Genomic DNA, 20,624 nt, shown 5'->3' on the forward strand with positions numbered 1-20,624 from the left:
TAACTAACTTCAAAGTTACACTGTGATGTTTAATTTTCTGACCTCAGGGTGTCGGCATCAAAATAAAAGCAAATTATCAAAACACAGTTGTTGGAAAAAAAATTTTGAAGTTGTGTAAGCTAAAGCTTTAGGTACTAAAACAAACATGGCAGAAAAAATGACATCACAAAAACTGGAAGCAGTACTATTATTTGTACTTCGCAGTTTGCATTTTCTCACGATTTCATTTGACCCCCTCCCCGCGACTTTCTCTCTCTCTCTCTCTCTCTCTCTCCCCCTCATTGGAGTAAAATCATCTCACTTCAGGTTAGCCAGCTAACAGCAACAATAACAAACTGCCCCAGATTTTCTTTTCCAACACGGGTCAGGCTGGCAGTTAAGACTGAGTTTCTTGCATACTCATGCCATCTACTGGTACTTTTTTGGTAGCATGGGTTCCAGCTGATTTTATATTAAAAAATATTTTTTCTTCAGTGTAAACTTAAGCAGGACCACTCAAGTGTTTTACTCATTACTCAAGTCCTTAAAAATACCCCTTCCGAATCTTTAAAAGTTGTATTCTAAGGAGCCTCCTCTAAAACAGGACCCAAGACGTACTTAGGATCTGAAATTTTTATTCTCTGGCAGAGTGAAGGTTTTAGAAATGCCTCCGAGCACCTTTCAATTGGCTTAGAACCTGGGGGAAGGGATATGGCTTAGCTAGGGACAGAGGACACTCATGGAATTATCACGCATTCATAGTAAGGCCTCCACTTTGCCCCCTATTTCCTGGGAAGGCTACAGGTAGAGAGTGGGTTAGTTGAGAAGTAGGTAGTGAGGGACTCCATGGTGACTCAACAGTTGGTGGAGGAGGAAATTCTGGAGAACAGATAAGCCAGCCCCCTGACTCGGGCACACTAGAGTGGTTTCTCAAACTGCACCCATCCCTGAAAACCTCTGGCCAATCCTCAGGAACACAAATACCTCTTTTTAAGGCTGGGCTTTGCTCTGGATGTTTTTTTGAATTATTAGGTTACATTTGTCTTTGCTTTAAGTCCAAGGACAAGAGATGACTTGTTCTTCTTTAGGGTAAACCGGCAGAGGATTAAGATGAGATGAATTGGTATATAAACCACTTTTCTCACAATCTTAGAGGATTCTTTGAAAACTAGACTAACAGTATTATAGCAGTGGTGTGAAATAGGCTGAGACAAACACAGGAGAAACGAAATTTAGTATGAAAAGTAACTAGTCAATACATATTAGTGGAAATTCTTGCAGGATTCTTTGGGAGGAAAAGAGGCTTTTTTTTTCTTATTTCCATTATCATTGAGGTTGTAATCAATGAACCTTTTATCTTTCTTCCTTTTGCTCCATGGTAGGAGAAAAATAGGAGCTTTGATGATTTTTGAAAGCAAAGCAAAATGTCTACTGCAGTAGATTATGAAAGATCCTTTACGGCAAAAGGTCAAGATGGTAACATCTGATAAACAGATTTCATGCCCTATCTGCTTAAAGGTTTAACAGTAAATATCAAGACCAGTAAGAATTTAAAGAACTTTGAAAGCATTCTGGTCATTCTCTAGAGCAAAATTTCAGGTTTCTGGATTACTATGAAGGCTATTAGGCTCTATAGACTTGTCAAAATCAACGCAAACTGAGGATAGGCTGAAACAAAACAGGATAGACTGAAAAGCTTTGGAAAGCAGTATTTTTAGATAAACTGCTTCATTTCCCCTTTTAAAACACAGGCTGATGAATTCTGCATGAACACACTGTGAAGGGTTGTTTATCAGGAGTACTGGAACGAGTAAGTATCCCATATATTTGCATAATAATTAACAGGCTTTTAGGCCAAATATTCACTATATTCTAACAATCATTTAAGATAGGGCTTGTTTCTGTAATTCCTACTTGCGCAAACTAGGTTTCAGAGGTTAAATCACACACTTCCTAAAGTCACACAGCCAATCGATCAGTCACCATTGAAGACAGGTCTTTAAAGTCTAGTGATCTGTCTAGAAACTTTCCTAGAGACTTTGCCTCTCTTTAAAAGTGTATCTAACTATTGTATTATACTTATCCATTTTTAAGTCAAGTTTATAAGCAGGTGCAAATCAAATTAATCTGGTTTTCCTTATTTACACTTCTTAGCTGTGGGCCTCTTGTAACAAACACCTACTTTTACCAGGTTGGTTAACACCACAACCATGCAGTATTTTGAATTTGAATAACCTTTTGAATAGTAATTCTCAAGAATTAGCAGATAGGTTATCGTTGCAATTTGGCAAAAAAAATCTGGACTTCTTGGCTCTACCTCAGAGACCAATTCAGTATTAGGAAAAGGAATGGGGGCTTATTCACAAGACTCCCAAGTGGTCAAACTGCAGATGATCTAAAAACCACCTAAATATGTAAAGCAATGCTCAGGACCACACCACCTTCTGGCGTTGTGCTTTTGGAATGTACATTTTATGCCTAAACATAGAAGTTGCAGTATTTTAAAATAAAGAAGCCATACATTTCACACCCAATTTAGGATGTGTACCCACCCTAATTTCTCCTTAGTTCTGCTTTATTTCTATAACAGATCTCTTCATATCAGTGCTAAGTACTAGCCTAACAGTTTTTCGTTTAATCTTGCTCTGTTTCCTATTCACAGCTTCCCTAGATTAGAAGTAAGAGTTTGGGTTTTATATGGCCCCAGTTGGGAAGCTGGTAAGACATGCAATTAGTGGAAATACTTTTAAACTGTGAGATATTTTTATAACTTGTGGAAATGAATCATCATAAACATCTCTTAGTATTTTGTAATCATTAGTTTCCCAATCCTGCCAAATCCAATCCCAAAGCACCCCCTCACAATTGTCACTTAAATCATCACAAAATTGCTAACAAAAATTTAACCCAGAGTATTCATTTTAGGGTCCTTTTAAATAAAAGCACTCATGTTAAGATCAAAACAGCTTACGGTCACTGTCACCTAAAATTACGAGGAAGGATTCTAAAATTTTCGAAGGAGAACACTTAACCTGTACCCCCCGCAGTGACCCACTTCCTATGCAGCATGTTCCCCTGCACTTGGTTCACCTTCCCATCTGAAAGCAAGATCATTTCCATTAGCGGTCTTCCATCTCACATGAACAATGTGTTTGCTTCTGTGTAAAGAATCCAATCTGAATGGATCTTCCATATTGCTTGCTGTGGTACCTGCCGAAGTCACCTCAAAAGTCACCCAAGCAATAGGGTATTTTATTTGTTCATATATACGAAACTGTAGTTGTCAGCATCTGAGGCAAAATCATCTCAGGGAAGTTAATACTGGTAAATTCAATATCTCCAGGTGTAAATTAGGTAGAGTTAACTAAGCCAGAATGTCACCTGGCTGCCAAATGAAGACAAGCTCATAGATAAAAACTAAGACGAGATGATTACTAGACAAGGATCAGTGGAAAATAAGTAGCAGTGTTGCACCAATGCAAGATAAAATATACTTTATTGTGACAGCAAATGCACATAGTGCTATATAGGTAAGGCATGCTACTGGGAATCTGCATATAATCAAAGGCCGGTATGGAAAAGAAATGGAACGAATGCTGTTTCTTAATTAACGCTTAAAGATTTAGACCATGGTGAAAGACAGAGAAGAATTTGTGTCCACTCATCTCAAATGCAGTATTATACACCTACTTAATCAGGTCCCTATACCTCTAACCAAGGGCCCAAAGGCAAATAAGAGAAACTTAACTGAACTTAGAGGAAACTTCTAATATCAACGACAGGAAGATTTTGCTAATTGAGGCAAATTTCCTCTCTAAACATAGACCTAGAAATTGAGAACTCAAACATCCATTCACTCATTTAAATTAGCCGATTTTAATGGTATTTACTCTACTAGAAACATATTAGACTATCTAGAAATAGTTTGGATAAAGAAACATTTCCATTTTAATACTTCATAATGTTGTAAATTTTGGGCTAAAATAACATCCTGAGTCAAATTTGATCCCTGTCTATTTGAAGGGACCAAGTACAGTTTCAATTTCAAAAGCTGAATTTCTTAGGGAAGATCTGAGGAAACAATGCTTATGAGAGCTAGTCCTTTGATGAAACTATTAGGCTCTAAAGACTTGTCAAAATCAACGCAAAACAGAGGATAGCCTGAAACACAAAACTGAGGACAGGCTGAAATGCTTTGCAAAGCAGTATTTTTAGATAAGCTGCTTAATTTCCCCCTTTCTTTTAGAACACATGCAGATGAAAAGCTTTCTGCATGAACGCACATTGACATTCTGTTCAACTGTTTTCTAAATACAATACTGTGGGTTTAAACAGCATGTTTTAATTTAAACAAAGTAATATACAGTCAATTTAGCTTTAAGAGATGAAAAGAAACACTACTACGAAAATTACTTACCAAATATTCTACTCTTTCAAAAGGTGTTTTTAAAAGCAACACAGGACCAAAAACATCCAACTATTACTTTATTTATATTACTATGCTTAAGTTACATGGAAAAGACAACCAAGCAGTTCTGCCCCATTTCAGGACGTTTCCAATCAACACCAATTATGTGGTGACATAACTAGGAATGGTGACATCTCTGGGTCAAGGCTGACAAGGAAGAATGAGCTCTGGTGCTACGGTTCATCTCCAACAAGAATATGGCACAATGGCCAGCACAAGCCATACTGACACTGAACCTTTAGCTCTGGTCACAAATTCGGATCTCTTCTCTGAGGCCAACAAATCAAGTGAAATAACTGGGTTTAAAAAAAAAAAAGTTTTAAAATGAAGCCCAAATAAGTTTAAAAACCATGCTCTTGACACATTTTCCCTTCAAAATGTACATAAAACACACTTTTTCACTCTACTAGCCCAGATTTTTTTCCTCACATAGCCACCATGTAGCTGCAGATAGACTATTCTGCCTCACGATGTAAACAGGGGAAAAAAATTAACGGCATCTGCATAATATTCTCTCTACACACTGCTGTTGGATGGAAAATAGAAAATTTTAAAAAAGAAAGAAAGAAAGGTTCCATCTTAGATGCTCACAACCTCTTGTTCCGCAGTTCATGAATCCGACTCTGATGCTAAGGTGACAGTGTATGTAAGTAGATTTTTGTTTTCAGTGAAGGAGACCTGGGAAAAGATGGCGTTATCTCTTATTCTTCAAGAGTTATCAGATGGTACATGCTCCTCAAACCCCTCACTCTCCCGGACCAGAGCACGTTCCAGGATCACACGGCCTTCCTTATAACGCTGGCTGTCTTCAGTGGCAAACTCATAGATCCATCCCAGTTTGCTATTGCAGTTTTTGCAGCTCACGTCTCGAACCATGTGGCGGCCAGTGAGCATGACCCGGTCTTGAACTTCACTGTACTGCAGGTTAACTACCTAAGAAACATGTGAAAACAAAATTGCAAAAGCATGTCAATTGTTTGCCACAAAGTACACAATATTTGGTTGGTGCAATAACAGCAACTTCAGAAAAGCAAACAGCAGTTACTTTAGTCAATACCCTTCCCCAGAGCTATTTTTTAAAAGCTGCTGGGACAGGTAAACCTCTGGAATCACAACTGGACATCTAATGCGATCACAATCATGCATTATTGTATTTCTCCAAGCCACACTCTATACTATCAGTTCCTTGTCTGCACTACAGTGAAGAGTCCTTGACTTAGAGTCATGAAATGTAGGTTTGTGTCCAACTGCTATTATCTACCATTCAATGATGAGTACAAATAAGGCAACCAATGTAAAAGAACCTAACACACAACAGGTATTACATTAAAAAGTTTGCCAAATTTATTCCTGAAAAATACATTTTATATATATGACTGGGCTAGACTACGCCTATGATAGATCATACATTGCAATATACCGTTTTCAAGTGGGTTCAAAGACTCAGTGAAGAATTTCCAATGATTCTGAACACCAAACAATCCTCTATACTTTACTTTTCCGTAAAGGGCCAGATAGTTAATATTTTTGGCTTTGAGGATTACATGGTCTTTGTTGTAAGTATTTAGCCTGCTGTTGTAGCACAAAAGCAGCCCCAGGTAATACATGAATGAATGAGCATGGCTGTGCTTCATTAAATTTACAAAAGTCAGGCAGCTGGTCTACCGTCCTACCGTAGTATTCCAACCCCTGCTACATACCTAAGTAAAGAGCAAGGGGGTATACACTATCAATTCTTTGACAGAAAAACTTGTTTTGAAATGGAACAGAGGGGTGTCCACTGGGGAAGTCTAGTTGACCTTCTAAGAGCCAATACCCTTGCACTAGTTCTGTTCCTTAGCCTAAAAGATTTGGAAATTCAACTTTGCTACTACACAAACTCCAGAAGGCAGAAATCACATCAATTTCAAAGCAAGGCAGAAATTACACAAGCAGGCAGACTAGACATTTATTTGTAAATCAGGAAACGCTCTTCCCATTGGCAAACCGATGTAATAAACTAAATCATAATCAGAAAGATGATTGGTGAGCAGAAATTAGAGCCAAGGGAAGTTGGTTAGATGATTCTTATTCACTTGCATTGTTAAGCTATAAGAGCTTAATACAACTATCTCTCTATAAAGATAAATCAGTGACATGGGTATGGAGGTGTCTCAGCCCCTTCTTCCATAGTCTGTGAAGTCATCAAATTCTTACAATGAATGTTTTCTGAATGGAGACCACCATTATTATAATAGTCTTTATACTTCCAAGATTAAAAGTCACATTCTAGTAATGTCTTCCTGAGGTCCGATCAAAGACAAGCTAGTGGGCAATTATTTCTATAGATCACAGCTCTCATTCTGACTCTTCCTGGTCTCTCCAAGCTCTGAGGGATATTCTGGCACTGCTGTCAAAAATATCCACCACTGAACCCACTTAAGAAACGAATCTGGTTTTCCCACCAACCTTGTTAAAAAGAAATGCTCTGCCAGTGGCTCCTGTGAACCGAGTAGAGATGAGTTCTGAGCGGTTGGTCAGAATCGTATCACAGTTTGCACAAGAAAACAGACGGGTACCACCAATATGATCAAGGAAAATTCTGCCCATTTTTATAGTTGAAGTTCTAAAAACCTAGAAGCAAATGGAAAGAAATGCATTATGAGTAAAACATTTGGTTAGTTACCTACTTGGCGGGGGTCATAGAGAACCATTTACTCAACATGTGAGATAGCTGGCTCTGAGCAAAAGGGTCCAACGTCCATACACTAAACAACAGGCACACGCAAGCTAAGGACATTTTAGAAGCAGGGAGCCAAGGAAATAAACATGCTTAGGCAGAAAAGGAATGGTAGCACTTCTTTTTTGGTTGGTATGGAAAAAATAGGAAGAAAGTAGAATACCAGAAACTGAACGATGAAAAGCACAAAGAGGTGAGAAAACAGGTTGAGCGTCAGTGTTAAGTATGCCTGCTGAGTATGTGTAATTTGAGAAAAGACTTGTGGGGCATGAGTGAGATGATCAGGCAGGATTAGAAAGGGGGCAATCAGAAAACGAGAGGGTAGTGTGGTTTGAGAGCATGGGGGGAGTGAGTGGGTTTCTGGTCACCAGGTGCATCTACACCACACGGTGATGGCACCAACATCAGTAAGGCTGAGTCTGTGGAGAACTGTACTAGGTGCTGCACTGATTTCAACATCATCGTAACTCTGTGAGGTTGTCACCCCCACTTCAAAGTTAGTAACTGGTCAGAGTTTACACAGCTTTCAAGCACAGAAAGTCCTAAACGGAATACAGTTCACCCAATTCAAAGGCAAACTTCTTCCATTACCCTGCACTGCCTTCTCTAAGAAGGTGGCACACAAGATGGCCCAGGCTGGGCGTAAGGCTAAGAAAACAGGAACACAGAAGAAGGAAAAGCCAAACCATTATTACATATTTAATAAATTGTACTAATGCAGTAAGTCACATAAGTGCTGAAATATTGAGGGGAAAGCTGTGAATCCAACTTCTGAAACAAGGCTAATTAAACTTAATTATTTCAAAAGTGAGAAGACTGAATGTATGTAACTCTTTAAGTTCACAGCAATTAATCCCCTCAAACAGTATTTTTAAAGATCTAGATATAGTCAAGAATGGACTAAAGTTTTCATTTGAAAAAGAATTTATTCCTTTTCAGCTCCTGTGTTTTAAATATTTAATATTACATGTCTTTAAAATGGCATGCAGAGCTGATACAGCTGCCACTATGAAAAAGAAACCTATAATCTATGTTTGTAATAAGAATCCACTGTCATCTTCAATTTGGGGACATCCCATTACAAATTAAAAAGGAAGTTCCATTCCTTTTACATCTGTGAACTTCCTCAGCTATTAGGCAGTCCTAATGCCATCAGAAATGGCATTGTCATGAAGAGTATTATGACTCCCATTAAACCTTATGATATGGAAGTTTAATAAGCAATGAAAAACAAATGGTAACCATAATTACCATTTATAGCTACTAAAAGGAAAACTAGTGCACTAACAAGAACATCAATGAATAAACCCTGGGTAAAAACACAAGACTTAAATTACATTTAGCTTTCTGATTACATTTCTGCAAAATGACAGCAATAGGTAAGACTTACTTAAGCCCATTGTTTCAGCCTTTAAGAGGATAGCATTACTTTTTCCAGATGCTTAAGAACACAATACTGTTACATACATAAAGGTCAGAGATTACAAATTTACAGGCTGAATTCATTTGGTGGCATAGGGATATAGCGGTAAATGAAACAAATAACCCTTCCCTCACAAAACACATGTGGACATGTTTTGTTTGGCCCACACTGTTTATTTTTTATGTATTTTTTAACTTTTTATTATTTAAGTGTGTTCTGCCAGGACCCATCAGCTCCAAGTCAAGCTGTCGTTTCAATTCAGTTGTGGAGGGCGCAGCTCAGCGGCCCATGTGGGGATTGAACTGGCAACCCCGTTAATAGCACCGCACTCCAACCAAACTGGCCACTCCCCAGCTTTTTATTCTTAACAAAAAAATTGAGAGATTTCATTAAAGAGCCTGTATTTGGGGCCTTTTTTTAAACAGTGGGGAGACGTGGCGACATGGAGCATGTATTCTCATATGGCAACAACTGACTAGAGTTGAGTGGTAGCTGAAACTTTCCCCAAAAGGTTTGCTCAGTCTCCACTCTGCAGTTTATGACTCTTGATGTAAATAAATAAAGCATTCAGAGCCCCTATGAGCAATTGATTTGGTCATATTTCTTAATATTTGTTCTTTACAGAAAGGAATCAACAGCAAAGTTTTACAGTCTTGCCTCTTTAAGACACAATCCTCATATTCTGTATTTCTCTGAAAACTAGTATTTGTGCAGTGATTTAGTCTCAGCTTGGGCTTCTGCGACTCATTACCAATTTTCCTTCAAACTTTTAAAATACAATGTTCACATAGTAATTTATTTCAATCACAATGCAGGAGTAACTAGATGTTTGGAACTGACCACTGCAGACACAATGCTACTGTGGAAAATGTGCTCGATTCAAAATGAACTCTCCCTATGCCTTCTGCCTGCAACATTCTAGCTATGACCCTTGCTGCTAGATAAGGTAAGCTCTTTATTCCCAAATGGGGTACATAGATTTAGCATGCTTTCTCTTCCCTCCTTCAAATTCAGTCTATTTTTCCCTCTTTTATCCAAGTATTTTTATTGGATTCAATTACACGATTCATTCAAGACCAAAAATATAAGCGCAGAATCACCATTCCTAGTAGCTGTGGTTGCCATTTACAGAGTACTATATATATGTATATAAAATGTAGTGTTAGCTTTATTTATTAGAACTGAAAAATATAGTTTTTATATGGAAACTCTTATTTGCCAAGAGATAAGCTAGAAATGCCATGGAATCTGGCAAAAGCCAGCAAAACACCACTTGCTGTCAAAGTTCTTCAGGAAGTAGACACCATTGCAGTGTCATTAGTTCCCAGTGGTAAGCCTTTGATTTGCAGGGTTAGAAACACAATCTACTACTGATTTACATTATCCAAACTCTCAAGAGGATGGCATCCATCAGAATGCCACTTTGTTATTTAATGGGGCAGGTCATTAAAAAGCTAAGACATGATACCGGAATCAGGCTTCTCTGAAGCTGGATGATATATAATGAACTCTGCCTCAGGCCTAATAATTATTTAGTGTCTACACTGTATGGAACACTACACTTGGCACTTTACATACCACATTTTATCTTGACAATTTCTAAAGTAGGTATTTATTACCCCACTTTTGTAGAGGAATAAAGATTGTATGACTTCCTGAAACTGGCCGAGCTGGGGTCTGAATTACATCCTGTTCCAGGTGTTTCCACTCCATTCACTCGCTAGTGACCAGAGGGCTGCCCGATTCAGTCTTTCTCCCTCAGATTTACCATGTACCCCTCCTGCCTCTATGCCAATCTTCCTGTATTTTCTATCTTAGCTGGTGGCAATTCCAATCACACACTCTCCTAAACTAGAAAAAGAAACCCCTGGCAATTTCTTAAAAGAAATTGCAAATTTGGCAATACCTCCCGACACCCCATCAACATCTTACTTCAAATTCACACTTCTTGATAAACCTTTTGTGGTCAGGGAGCATGTATAGTATTATTAAACGCAACATACAATCACAGATGCCACTACATTTGTGCTAAATTAGATAGTGCTACAAAAATAAGGTCAAAGGCATGTGCTTAAGCCATCCCTTTGCAAGAGCTCATAGAGACCACAAACTTTGAAACATTTTTCCTGACAGGCTAGAATATTGCTGATTCTTAACCAAAAAAAAAAAAAAAAAAATTTAAAGGAGTAACTTACATACCATACAATTTAGCCACTCTACGTGCACAACTGAATGATTTTTAGTAAATTTATAAAGTTGTGCCACCATAATCACAAACCAACTTTCGGATATTTCCATCTCCTTCCCCAAATTTCCAGAAACCCCTATGCAGTCAATCCCTCCTCCCACCCCCAGCCACAGACAACCTACTTCCTGACAATTTTACATCTAAAATATTTCCTAGATATGCTAAACACCTTGCTTGGACTAAGAATCTAAGTCCCAAATCTGTTCAGCCACAGTTTTTCTAAAACATCTTGAGTGAGCTGACTAATGTTCTCTTTTTGATTCTGAGGGCATCTTACTGTGTCCCTACGTAGTAACGTGCATGTTTTGGTAACAATGTGGAAGTTCAAATTTATAACCAAAATTAAGGCCAAACTTATCACCGTTAAAGCTTTAAGATGTTTTCTTCCTTTTCAACTTTCAAGCAAAAAGTCATTTCATGATCTTAATTTTTATAAGTAGCATTCCCAAATTTTATAAATAAAGCCTCTTTGGTACTAGCTTTTCTTAGTTCTAGGTTATTAAAATCCTCAAAAGGTTGAAATAAGAGAAGTACCAAACTTGGTTGTTTAACTGGCAGCCTATTATTAGCTTATTTGAAATTACTGGAAACAGTGAAGGGCCTGCCAGGTTGAAAACATAAGTGAAATTCACACACGATATATAGATCATATTTTAGTAATTGTTTTCAATTTCCTCCCCCCTTCAACAAATAGCACATTTAGCAACCTAACATTTCCAACTTCTATTTTAATAGGAGATTCTTGTCAAGCAATCACATTTTTAGGACCTCTAGTTTATTACAAAATTAAAAAAAAAAAATAACAGGATCTATGAAAAACACAAAAAGGAAACCCAGATTTTTCTGTTTCAGAAATCCATGAAAAACAAAGTATGTATTCTTTTCAAATTTAGACATTATGGACTATATACTATATAATTCCTGGTTTGAGTCGTGCCTGGTCAATAAAATAATTTTCTAAAAAAGACTTTCTAAAAATTTGAGATTTAATTTTTTTAGAGCAGTTTTAGGTTTACGGCCAACTATTAGGTAGAGCTGTCCCATATGTCCCCCGCCCCCACACATGCACAGCCTAATTATCAACATCCCCCACCAGAGTGCTCCATCTGTTACAATTAATGAACCTATGCCAACACATCATCATCACCCAAAGTCCACAGTTCCCATGAGTGTTCACTCTGTTTACATTCTATGGGTTTGGACACATGGACGCATATAATGACACATATCCACCATTACGGTATCAGAATATTTTCACTGCCTTAAAACTCCTGTGCTCTGCCTATTCATCCTTCTCCCCATCAACCCCTGACCTTTTTAACGTCTCCATAGTTTTCTGCCTTTTCCAGAATGTAGTTGGAATCATACAGACATAGAGTATGTAGCTTTTTCAGATTGGCTTCTTTCACTTATACATTTTAGGTTCCTCCATGCCTTTTAATGGCTTGACAACTCATTTCTTTTTAGTGTTGAATAATATTCAGTTGTCTGGATGTACCAGTTTATTTATCCATTTATCTACTGAAGGACACTGGGGTTGGTTCCAAGTTTTGGCAATTATAAATAAAGCTGCAATTATGATTCAATTATGAATAAAACATCCACGTGCAGATTTTTGTGTGGACAGAAGTCTTCAGCTCCTTTGGGTAAACACCAAGGAGTGCAACTGCTGGATCATATGGTGTGTTACCTTTTGCAAGAAACCACCACACTCTCTACCAGGAATCAGTGAGAACTCCTGTTGCTCTACATTCTCGTCAGCATTTGGTGTTGTCAGTGTTCTGGATTTCAGCCATTCCAATGGGTGTGCAGTGGTATCTCATTGTTTTAATTTGCATTTCCCTGATGACATACTTGTATGATGTGGGGCATCTTTTCATACAGTTTTCCGTATGTGTCTCTTCTTTGGTGAGGTGTCTGTCAAGCTCTGTGGCCCATTTTTTAATTGGGTTGTTTTCATATTGTTGAGTTTTAGGTCTTTGCGTGTTTTGAATCACAGTTCTTTATTAGACATGTCTTTTGCAAGTATTTTCTCCCAGTCTGTAGCTTGTCTTCTTATTCTCTTGATGTCTTCTGCAGAGAAGTTTTTAATTTTAATGAAGTCTAGCTTATCAATTATTTCTTTCACGGATCATGCTGTGGGTGTTGTATTTAAAAAGTCATTGCCATTACCATCTAGATTTTCTCTTCTAGTTTTATAGTTTTGCATTTTAATGTCTGTGACCCATTTTGAGTTAATTTTTGTGAATGGGGTATAAGATCTGTTTCCAGATTCAATTTTTGGCATGTGGATGTACAGTTCTCCCAACACCACTTATTGAGAAGACTATCTTTGCTCCACTGTATTGTCTTTGCTACTCTGCCAAAGATCAGTTGACTATATTTACGTGCATCTATTTCTGGGCTCTCTACTCTGTTCCACTGATCTATTTATCTATTCTTTTGTGAATACCATACTATCTTGATCATTGTAGCTTTACAGTTAACTCTAGAAGTTGAGCAGTGTCAATCTGCCAACTTTATTATTCTCCTTCATATTGTGTTGGCTATTCTGGTTTCTATAACTTTAGAATCAGTTTGTTGATACTCACATGGTAACATGGGATATTGATTGCGAGCTGCATTGAATCTACAGATCAAGTAGATACAGGTCTTCCTAACAACTGACATCTTGACAAAATTGAGTATTCCTATTCACGAACATGAAATCTCTCTCCCCTTATTTAGTTCTTGATTTCATTCGTGTTTTGTATTTTTTCTCATATAGATCTTGTACACATTTTGTTAGGTTTATTCCAAAGTATTTCATTTTTTAGGATGCTAATATAAATGGTATTGTTTTTCATTGCAAATTCCACTTGTTCTTTGCTGGTATTGATATACACGTATTAAATGTTATGGTATCTTGTTCTTTAGTCTGGCTCATTGCTAAATATTTTTCTGAAAAGCAGGGGTCAGTAAACTAGGGCCTTTAGGCAAAATTCAGCTCACCACCTGTTTTTATACTACCCACAAGCTAAGAATTTTACACTTTTAAATTGTAGGGGGAAAAATTTTTAAAGTATTTTATGACACATGTAAATTACATGAAATTCAATGTACAGTGTCCTAAATAAAGTTTTATTGAGACACAGCCACACCTATTTATTTATACTTGGCTGTTCGCTCACTACAAAGGCAGAGTTTGAGCAGTTGCAACTGAAGCCTTATGGCTTGCGAAGTTCACAATATTCACTGTTTGGCTATTGACAGAAAATGTATTGACCCTTACTTAAAAACTCATTTGGTCAGAAAAGAACTTTTCATTTAGAAAGAAAGTCTCAGAAAAAAAAAGTAAACTTGGTTGGCATTCAGGTTCAAGGGTCAAGAGAAGTATTGAAGAAGGTGAATTTAATCCTGCTCCCTTTTTCTTCATGGATTTTCTAGCTAAAATCTTTAACTTTCTGTAATCAGTCCAGCATGTTGAAGATCAACAATGAAAAACTGTAAACATAGATAATCTATACCCAGCTTCAGCTTCCTTCTCTTCTCACTCCCAGAATTTAAACAACGCAGCCCAGGTACTTGAACTTGAGTCAGACTGCCCATGTCCAAATCTCAGCTCTGGCGTAAACTTTGGGTACGGTATCCTCCCCTTCCTCATCAGTATCCATCTGAGTTGTGAGAATTAATTGAAGGTAATACATTCTTAGAACAGTGCCTAGCACACAGTAAGTGCTAAATAAAGGTAAATCTAGTGAAACGGATGACCTTCAACATTCCCCACTCCAACTTCCCTCTCATATTACAGATGAAGAAAGCAAGGCTGAGAAAGGATAAGAAACAAATAACAATTAACCGGCTTCACCTCATGTTAATTACTGCAAAACTACGTGACCAGGTGACAGAAATTACAAGCAAAAGAAAAGTTAGAAAGCTTCTGAAGCTTCTTAGCGTCACAGTTCTAGGTCTTAAAATAGGTACTTGCCCTCCCTGTAATTAATAATCCAGTTCCATTCAACCCTAGCAAGCAGAATTCCCTGAAGGAGGTAACAACACATTTACCAGCCCTAAAAATACAGGAGGAGAGCAGTAGGTATTGATTTGCATCTCTAAGGACCCTCAGTTGGGAAAACACCCAGTTCTCAGACAGACCTTTCCTTGGTAATAATTACCTCAGAGCATTTCCACAGCCCACAAAAAACACACACCACCAATACTGAGAGTTTTTCCAATGTACCAGAAAATGGTGATGGGCAAATGCAAGGTACAAAACCTCCCCTGCTGGCAACTGAGTGTGCAGGAGCCTAGTACAGAAAGGTTTAAAAGAACCTGCCACTCAGGGAAGGCTGTGGTTTGCAATGGTTTCACTAAAACGGGAACATGCGTTGTTAGCATGCTTGTGTATCTCGTTTTCAGTCTCTTCTCTCTCCAAAACAGAGAAAAGAAAACCCAAAGGACTTTTAACAGCATTGGGTTGATTACTATAATCAACATTTAATGCAATGCAAATCGTATCAACTATTTTCATACTGAGTTTTGTGACTAAATTCTATTGAAAATCTACAAAGGAAAATAAATTGAGTTGGAGCCATAAAACCAATTTTCCAATTTTTGTACAAAATATTCATCAAGCCAAGGTTTCAGTGACATAAGAAAACTGTGTTTTATTCTTACTAATTCTTTTGCAGTACCAACGAGTTTTCCTTTGCTATAGCAAATGACGTTCTGGTTGTGGTATCAGGTCATTTGACAGTAACTTTCATATTTTTGTTCTGGACCCTCAAATAATGTCTTTGTTGTTGGTAAATGTTTTCCGAGTTTACTGTATTTCCGGAATACTTTCTGTTTAGTCATCTCTAGAAAATAAGACTAGTCATGTAACTCAGTGAGTCAGCTCAACAATCTGAGTTGGTCATCTTCCCAAAACGTCCTTTGGCAAGACAAATTCAAGATCTCCTGTTTTTTAAGATGCAATACCATGAGTCAAAAAAGCCTCTAACTGAATAGACTGGAGTATACTTTAACTGGTTTCCTGATTCAGATGTCAAGTAGCAAGTTCATGTCATAGCTACTGAGGTCAGTTCCTACATTACCCAGACATTACTACACAGGATTACCAGAGAAGCTGATATTGATTTATATATCCATTTAGGCACTTCAAAACCGAAAATGATATCCTGGGCACAAATAAATTTAGGACTCAAGTTTTTACCATCTCATGAATATTAGTTAAGGACTAGCTTCATGTCTCATGGACTGGTTTTTGGGAGGGTAGCAGCTAATTTAATTTCTTTTTAGACTTAATTTTGGCTTTATTTCCTTTCCCTTTTTATTGTGTCTAAACGTTTCTCTCTCTTCTACCACTTAAGGAGAACAAAATAAAAGGCAAGTAAGTCTAGGAAAAAGTCCTCAATGATCCAACCAGATATTATTTTAGAAAAACCCACATGGATTTTACTTATCTTTTTAGAAAAGTTGTTAAAATCCAATTTATTTAATTCCCCTGTCAAGTTAAATAACTTACTTGAGGACATTTCATCATCTCCCTCTTACAGGTAAGATGGTTCCTAGAAATCTTAAAAAAAAAGAGTCACCCAGTAGGCCTGTACTGGGCACTGACTGAGCTGGGTGAGGACACCCTCTAAAAAGGTAGATATTGGTCCTTTCCAAGGAACTACATTCTACTTGGTCTTCCAGTACATACCCAGAAAGATAATGGGACATGTGGAAAATATTCCATTGTGTGCCAAATTGCACAAGAGCCACCATCTCAGTGTTTGTAAATGCTCCAGGCCTGTTTTTCCTCCTAGGCCTCTGTCTGCTTTTTAGCAACCCAAAGTCTCTTCCATTTGCAAGTCTGATCAATACCAATCCACTTAAGAATGCTTCCAACTTCACCTTCCTTCATTTCTCACTGCCCCATTTTTGAACGCTGATGACACTCATTTCATAACTTACCAACATTTAACTTTGTATTGTTACTCGAATTCATGTCTGTGACTTTTTACTAAGCTGTAAAAGCTTTAAGAGAAAAGATTCAAAATTTTGCAATTTCCTTCTTACCTAAAGAGTACAAGTATGCGATAAATTTTTAGGAAAAGAATCCACCCAGGCACTTCACATCTGGCACAAATATGTACCCTGGAAACACTTCATGTGTTTTGCTTCCTCTGTGTTGAAACGCAGCTACAACACTGTGCAGTTAGCCAACATCCTATTACCGCCAGTGACTTCACTAGCAAGTCTAATTTTCCAGGAACACAAGGTTAGCCTGAGGTTACTTTAGGTTTTCCATCTGTCAAGGAGACCTGGAATAAAAATCCTCAGATTACCAACAGGGCTCTGTAAACAGAAAAAGTTTAAAAATAAATGAGCTGTACACCTTCCCAGACTCTCACTTGAAGGGAGGATTAATAGTGGTGTCAGGATTAAACAGATCTTTGTAGTAGTTCAGTTTTCCAACTCCTGCTGTTCATAATACTCTTTGTCCTGTCCCATCTACCTACACAGGCCCGTAACACTCCTGTCCTACGGTATCTATCTACATAGGCCTGCAGAACCGAGTGCAGAATAAAGGGGTTGCAAGGGCACGCCTACCCTCCCACCTGCCAAGAGAAAGGACGCTGCTCGCCGCCGGGCAGACAGCCGGCCCCGCGACCCTGGCGCCGAGTCAGTTCTGCCCGCAGCCGCCCGCCCCGCGAGCAGGGCCGCTGCGCAGCCCACGGCCACGGCTGGTCCCAGCTGATTGCGGGCACGTGACTGCGCGGGCCAATAGGGAGGGGCCGGGGCGCGGCACCGCCGAGCCTCCTTCGGCACAACAAACATGGGCGGAAACAGCTGAGCGGGTGGCGGCGCGGGGTCCCGGCCCGCCCGCTTCGGCCCGAGGGTCCGGGACGATCCAAGGCCATCCAACAGCTGCACCATGCCCAGTGCCAGGCCAGCGGGGGTCCCCTCCCTCGGTTCAGGGGTCAGCTGGGGAGGAGGGCGGAGAGGCGGACGTTCAACCCGCTGGACAGAAAACAAAAGCCAAGGAAGCTCCCCGCCCGAAGCAAGTGCCAGTCAGCCCGGGATGTGGCCCTTTTTAAGGACCGGCCACGCCAGGGCGTAATCACGGCCCCACAACTCGGAGTTCGCACTTCACTTCGGGGACAGTGGGGCGGCGAAGCGGCGGGGACGGAAGGCCTCCCAGGCGACCGCGGCGGCGCAGAGCCCAGGGCGCGCCCCCGACACTGCGGCGGGGACGCGGCCCGTGGGGGCGGGGCAGCCGACGCGGGGGGGAGTCGCCGGCCAAACTGTCCGCAGAGGGGGCTCCCGAGGCCTCCGAGGCGGCACCGGGGGTACTGGCTAAAACCGGAGGGTGCGACGGGAGGCCGAGGTGAGGGGTCGCGGTTGTGGCAGTCGCGCCGGTCGTCCAGGCTGCGCAGCGGGGGCGGGCAGACGGCAGCCGCCGCGCCCGGGCCTCACAAAGAGGAAACAGCTCTGCGCGTCGGCCTGCAGCCCCGGTCGCCGGGGCCCGCCCAAAGGGGCCGGGGTCGGCCGCGCTAGGACCCCGAAGGGAGCACGACAAGGAAGGGGCATTTCTTGCCTGGGCCCCCGGACCGATTCCCGAGTGCTTCCAGGCTGCCGACCTGGAGGCCTCCCCAGCCCCCAGCGGGCTCCGAGCCCAGCTCCCGCCCGTCTTACTTACCCCTAGCGGCTGTGAGGTCCGTGGCAGCCTGCGGTTCTTGGATCCTCAGCTGGGATGAAGCCCCTCGGCTACCGGAGTCTCCAGGTTTAGTCAGGCCCCGGCCTTGGCCCCGCCTCTCCCTGGATGGGCCTCAACGTCAATCACCCAGCGTAGCCCCGTCCCTCGAGCAGTCGGCTCTTCCGATTGGTCCAGAATGTCCTTCATTTCTAGGCCCCGCCCCTCTCTCAGACACCCTGCCCCTTCCGCTGAGCTCCGCCCCTTCTCTGGTTTACCCTCCCCCCCACTCTAGCCACCCTTTGCGTCGCGACCCACCCCTTCCAGAAGCTGCAGACCCAGGGCAGGCTCCCTGCAGTTCGCCCCGCCCCTGACCCAACACCACGGACTGTTACAGCCAATCAAAGAGGAAAGCTCTACCCCTTCTCCAAAGGTGGCCAATGTGAAGAGACTTAGGATCCACCCCCTTCTCAGCTGAGAGCGCACAACACAGCATCCACGTGAGTCAGCTTCTTAAAGAAGACGGCTCAGCCTTTCTAATTGTGGCAGCTGTGAGATACCACGCGTCACCATCATTATCAGGTGCTGGCTAAGGCCTAGCTTCCTGAGACCCAGTGATGACAAATGAAAACAACAGGCTGTTTTCTAGGCAAAGCAGCTGCCTAGATAGTTAACTTGCACCGTGTACTTAATTTTTGTGAGCTTGCTTACTCTTGCCACTCCTTACTATAAAGGGCTACCTTTTATTTACAAACCCAAAAACCCTTTGAATCTGAGCATATAGGAACTCTTGAAGAACATCTATGGAAAAAAAGGATTTTTCAAGTTTGCCCGACTTTATTTACAACTCCCTGAGTTTTCTCTTTGTAGTGGAAATGAGTATCAAAAAGATGAGAAAATTCGGTCTTAGAGATTTTCTTCTTTAGAGTCTGAAATTTGTTAAAAAGGGTATCTGTTCCTTTAAGCCTCATCAATGCTTGAGATGGAAAATTTTGCGTCTCCATCCCATTAGAATTTCCCAGGTAATTACATTAATGACTTTCAAGATAAAGCATAAATACTTGTTGATGCCTATTTATCGGGTAAAAAATAAAGGCTAACATTTGAAATTAATCTGCAAGGTGTTTAAAGCCACCAGTAGTGGGATAGAGGTTTTGAAGCAAATCCTAGCATTTGATTCCTCATCAAACCCAAATTCACCAGTATTTTCACTTAGTTCAGATAAAAACCTGAATATCAAAGGCAAAAGGACTAATTATCTTTTGATAAGAGAGTTTTCCAAGAGATGAGGAAGTTTTAAACATTTTTAGAAAATGTTTTTCCTCGTAGCTTTAATTACAAAAGTTACACATGCTCATTGTAGGTAGGTCGTTCAGCCTCATTTCAGAATAGAGACCCCTGTCCTCTGCTTACACCTTCATGTTTATCCTTCCATTCTTCCCAAGATGAATGTGCACGAAAGCATAGTGTACCTCTTATTCTTCAACTTGCTTTTTTTCGCTCAGTATGTTACGGCCATCCTTCCACATCAAATTTATATTTTATCTACAAATTTACCTTTGTTTCCATAGTTTTCCATTGTATGACCTCACCATCTTTTATCAAACCTTTTTTCCCTGCTGGTAGACACGTAGATGCCGTTGATCTTTTGCTATGAAAAATACTGCTGTAATGAACACCAGTGTTCATCAATAAAATATTTGTCAAATATTTATGTATATAATCATTTGAAAAGGCATACAATGCCTAAAGCCACGGGAATGAGTTTTTCTCTAACAAAAAACAATGGGGAAATATTTATTTAATCAATACATATAAAGTGCTTTCTGTTCTAAGTGCTTTAAAATTATTAACTGAATTTTATAACAACTCTGTGAGGTAGGTACAATTATGCCCGTTTTACAGATGAGTAAACTGAGGCATTTGTCCAAGGTCATGCAGTAGAGTTTTTGAACACGATATTTTTAAACTTGGAAGAAAATGATGAAAATCATATTTTAGAAAGATTAATCTACATGATGGATGTACAGAGTTAGAATCCAAACATGAGGTAAGGAGAGCAGATAGGAATGGCACTGAAGGAGCAGGTTTAACTGACAAGAATGGCTCACAAGACTGACTAAT

General features: G+C 40.0%; 1 protein-coding gene across 3 annotated transcripts; it reads right to left on the reverse strand.

Moving 5' to 3' along the window:
* Positions 1-3,456: 3,456 nt before the first annotated feature.
* Positions 3,457-18,678, reverse strand: YPEL5 (yippee like 5). 3 transcript variants are annotated; one of them, XM_074331844.2, is made up of 4 exons: positions 18,507-18,678; positions 16,883-17,127; positions 6,896-7,060; positions 3,457-5,380 (listed from the first exon to the last, which is right to left on the reverse strand). In XM_074331844.2, the coding sequence occupies exons 3-4, from the start codon at positions 7,034-7,036 to the stop codon at positions 5,156-5,158; spliced, it is 366 nt and encodes a 121-aa protein (XP_074187945.1). In that variant the 5' UTR covers positions 7,037-7,060; positions 16,883-17,127; positions 18,507-18,678; the 3' UTR covers positions 3,457-5,155. The 3 variants fall into 3 exon arrangements, with proteins under 3 accessions (XP_074187945.1, XP_074187944.1, XP_074187946.1); XM_074331843.2 differs by lacking the exon at positions 16,883-17,127 and having other exon boundaries at positions 18,507-18,669; XM_074331845.2 differs by lacking the exons at positions 16,883-17,127; positions 18,507-18,678 and adding an exon at positions 17,425-17,563.
* Positions 18,679-20,624: the final 1,946 nt, after the last annotated feature.

This window comes from Rhinolophus sinicus, chromosome 2 (genome assembly GCF_057876585.1).
Source record: "Rhinolophus sinicus isolate RSI-liver-muscle chromosome 2, RSI-T2T, whole genome shotgun sequence".
Taxonomy (NCBI): Eukaryota; Metazoa; Chordata; class Mammalia; order Chiroptera; family Rhinolophidae; genus Rhinolophus; species Rhinolophus sinicus.

Coding starts and splice junctions, on each gene's coding strand:
- YPEL5 (XM_074331844.2), bottom strand. CDS start 7,036: ATGGGCAGAATTTTCCTTGATCATATTGGTGGTACCCGTCTGTTTTCT. Junction 5,381..6,895: donor GAGCATTTCTTTTTAACAAG/GTTGGTGGGAAA, acceptor CATGTTTCTTAG/GTAGTTAACCTGCAGTACAG.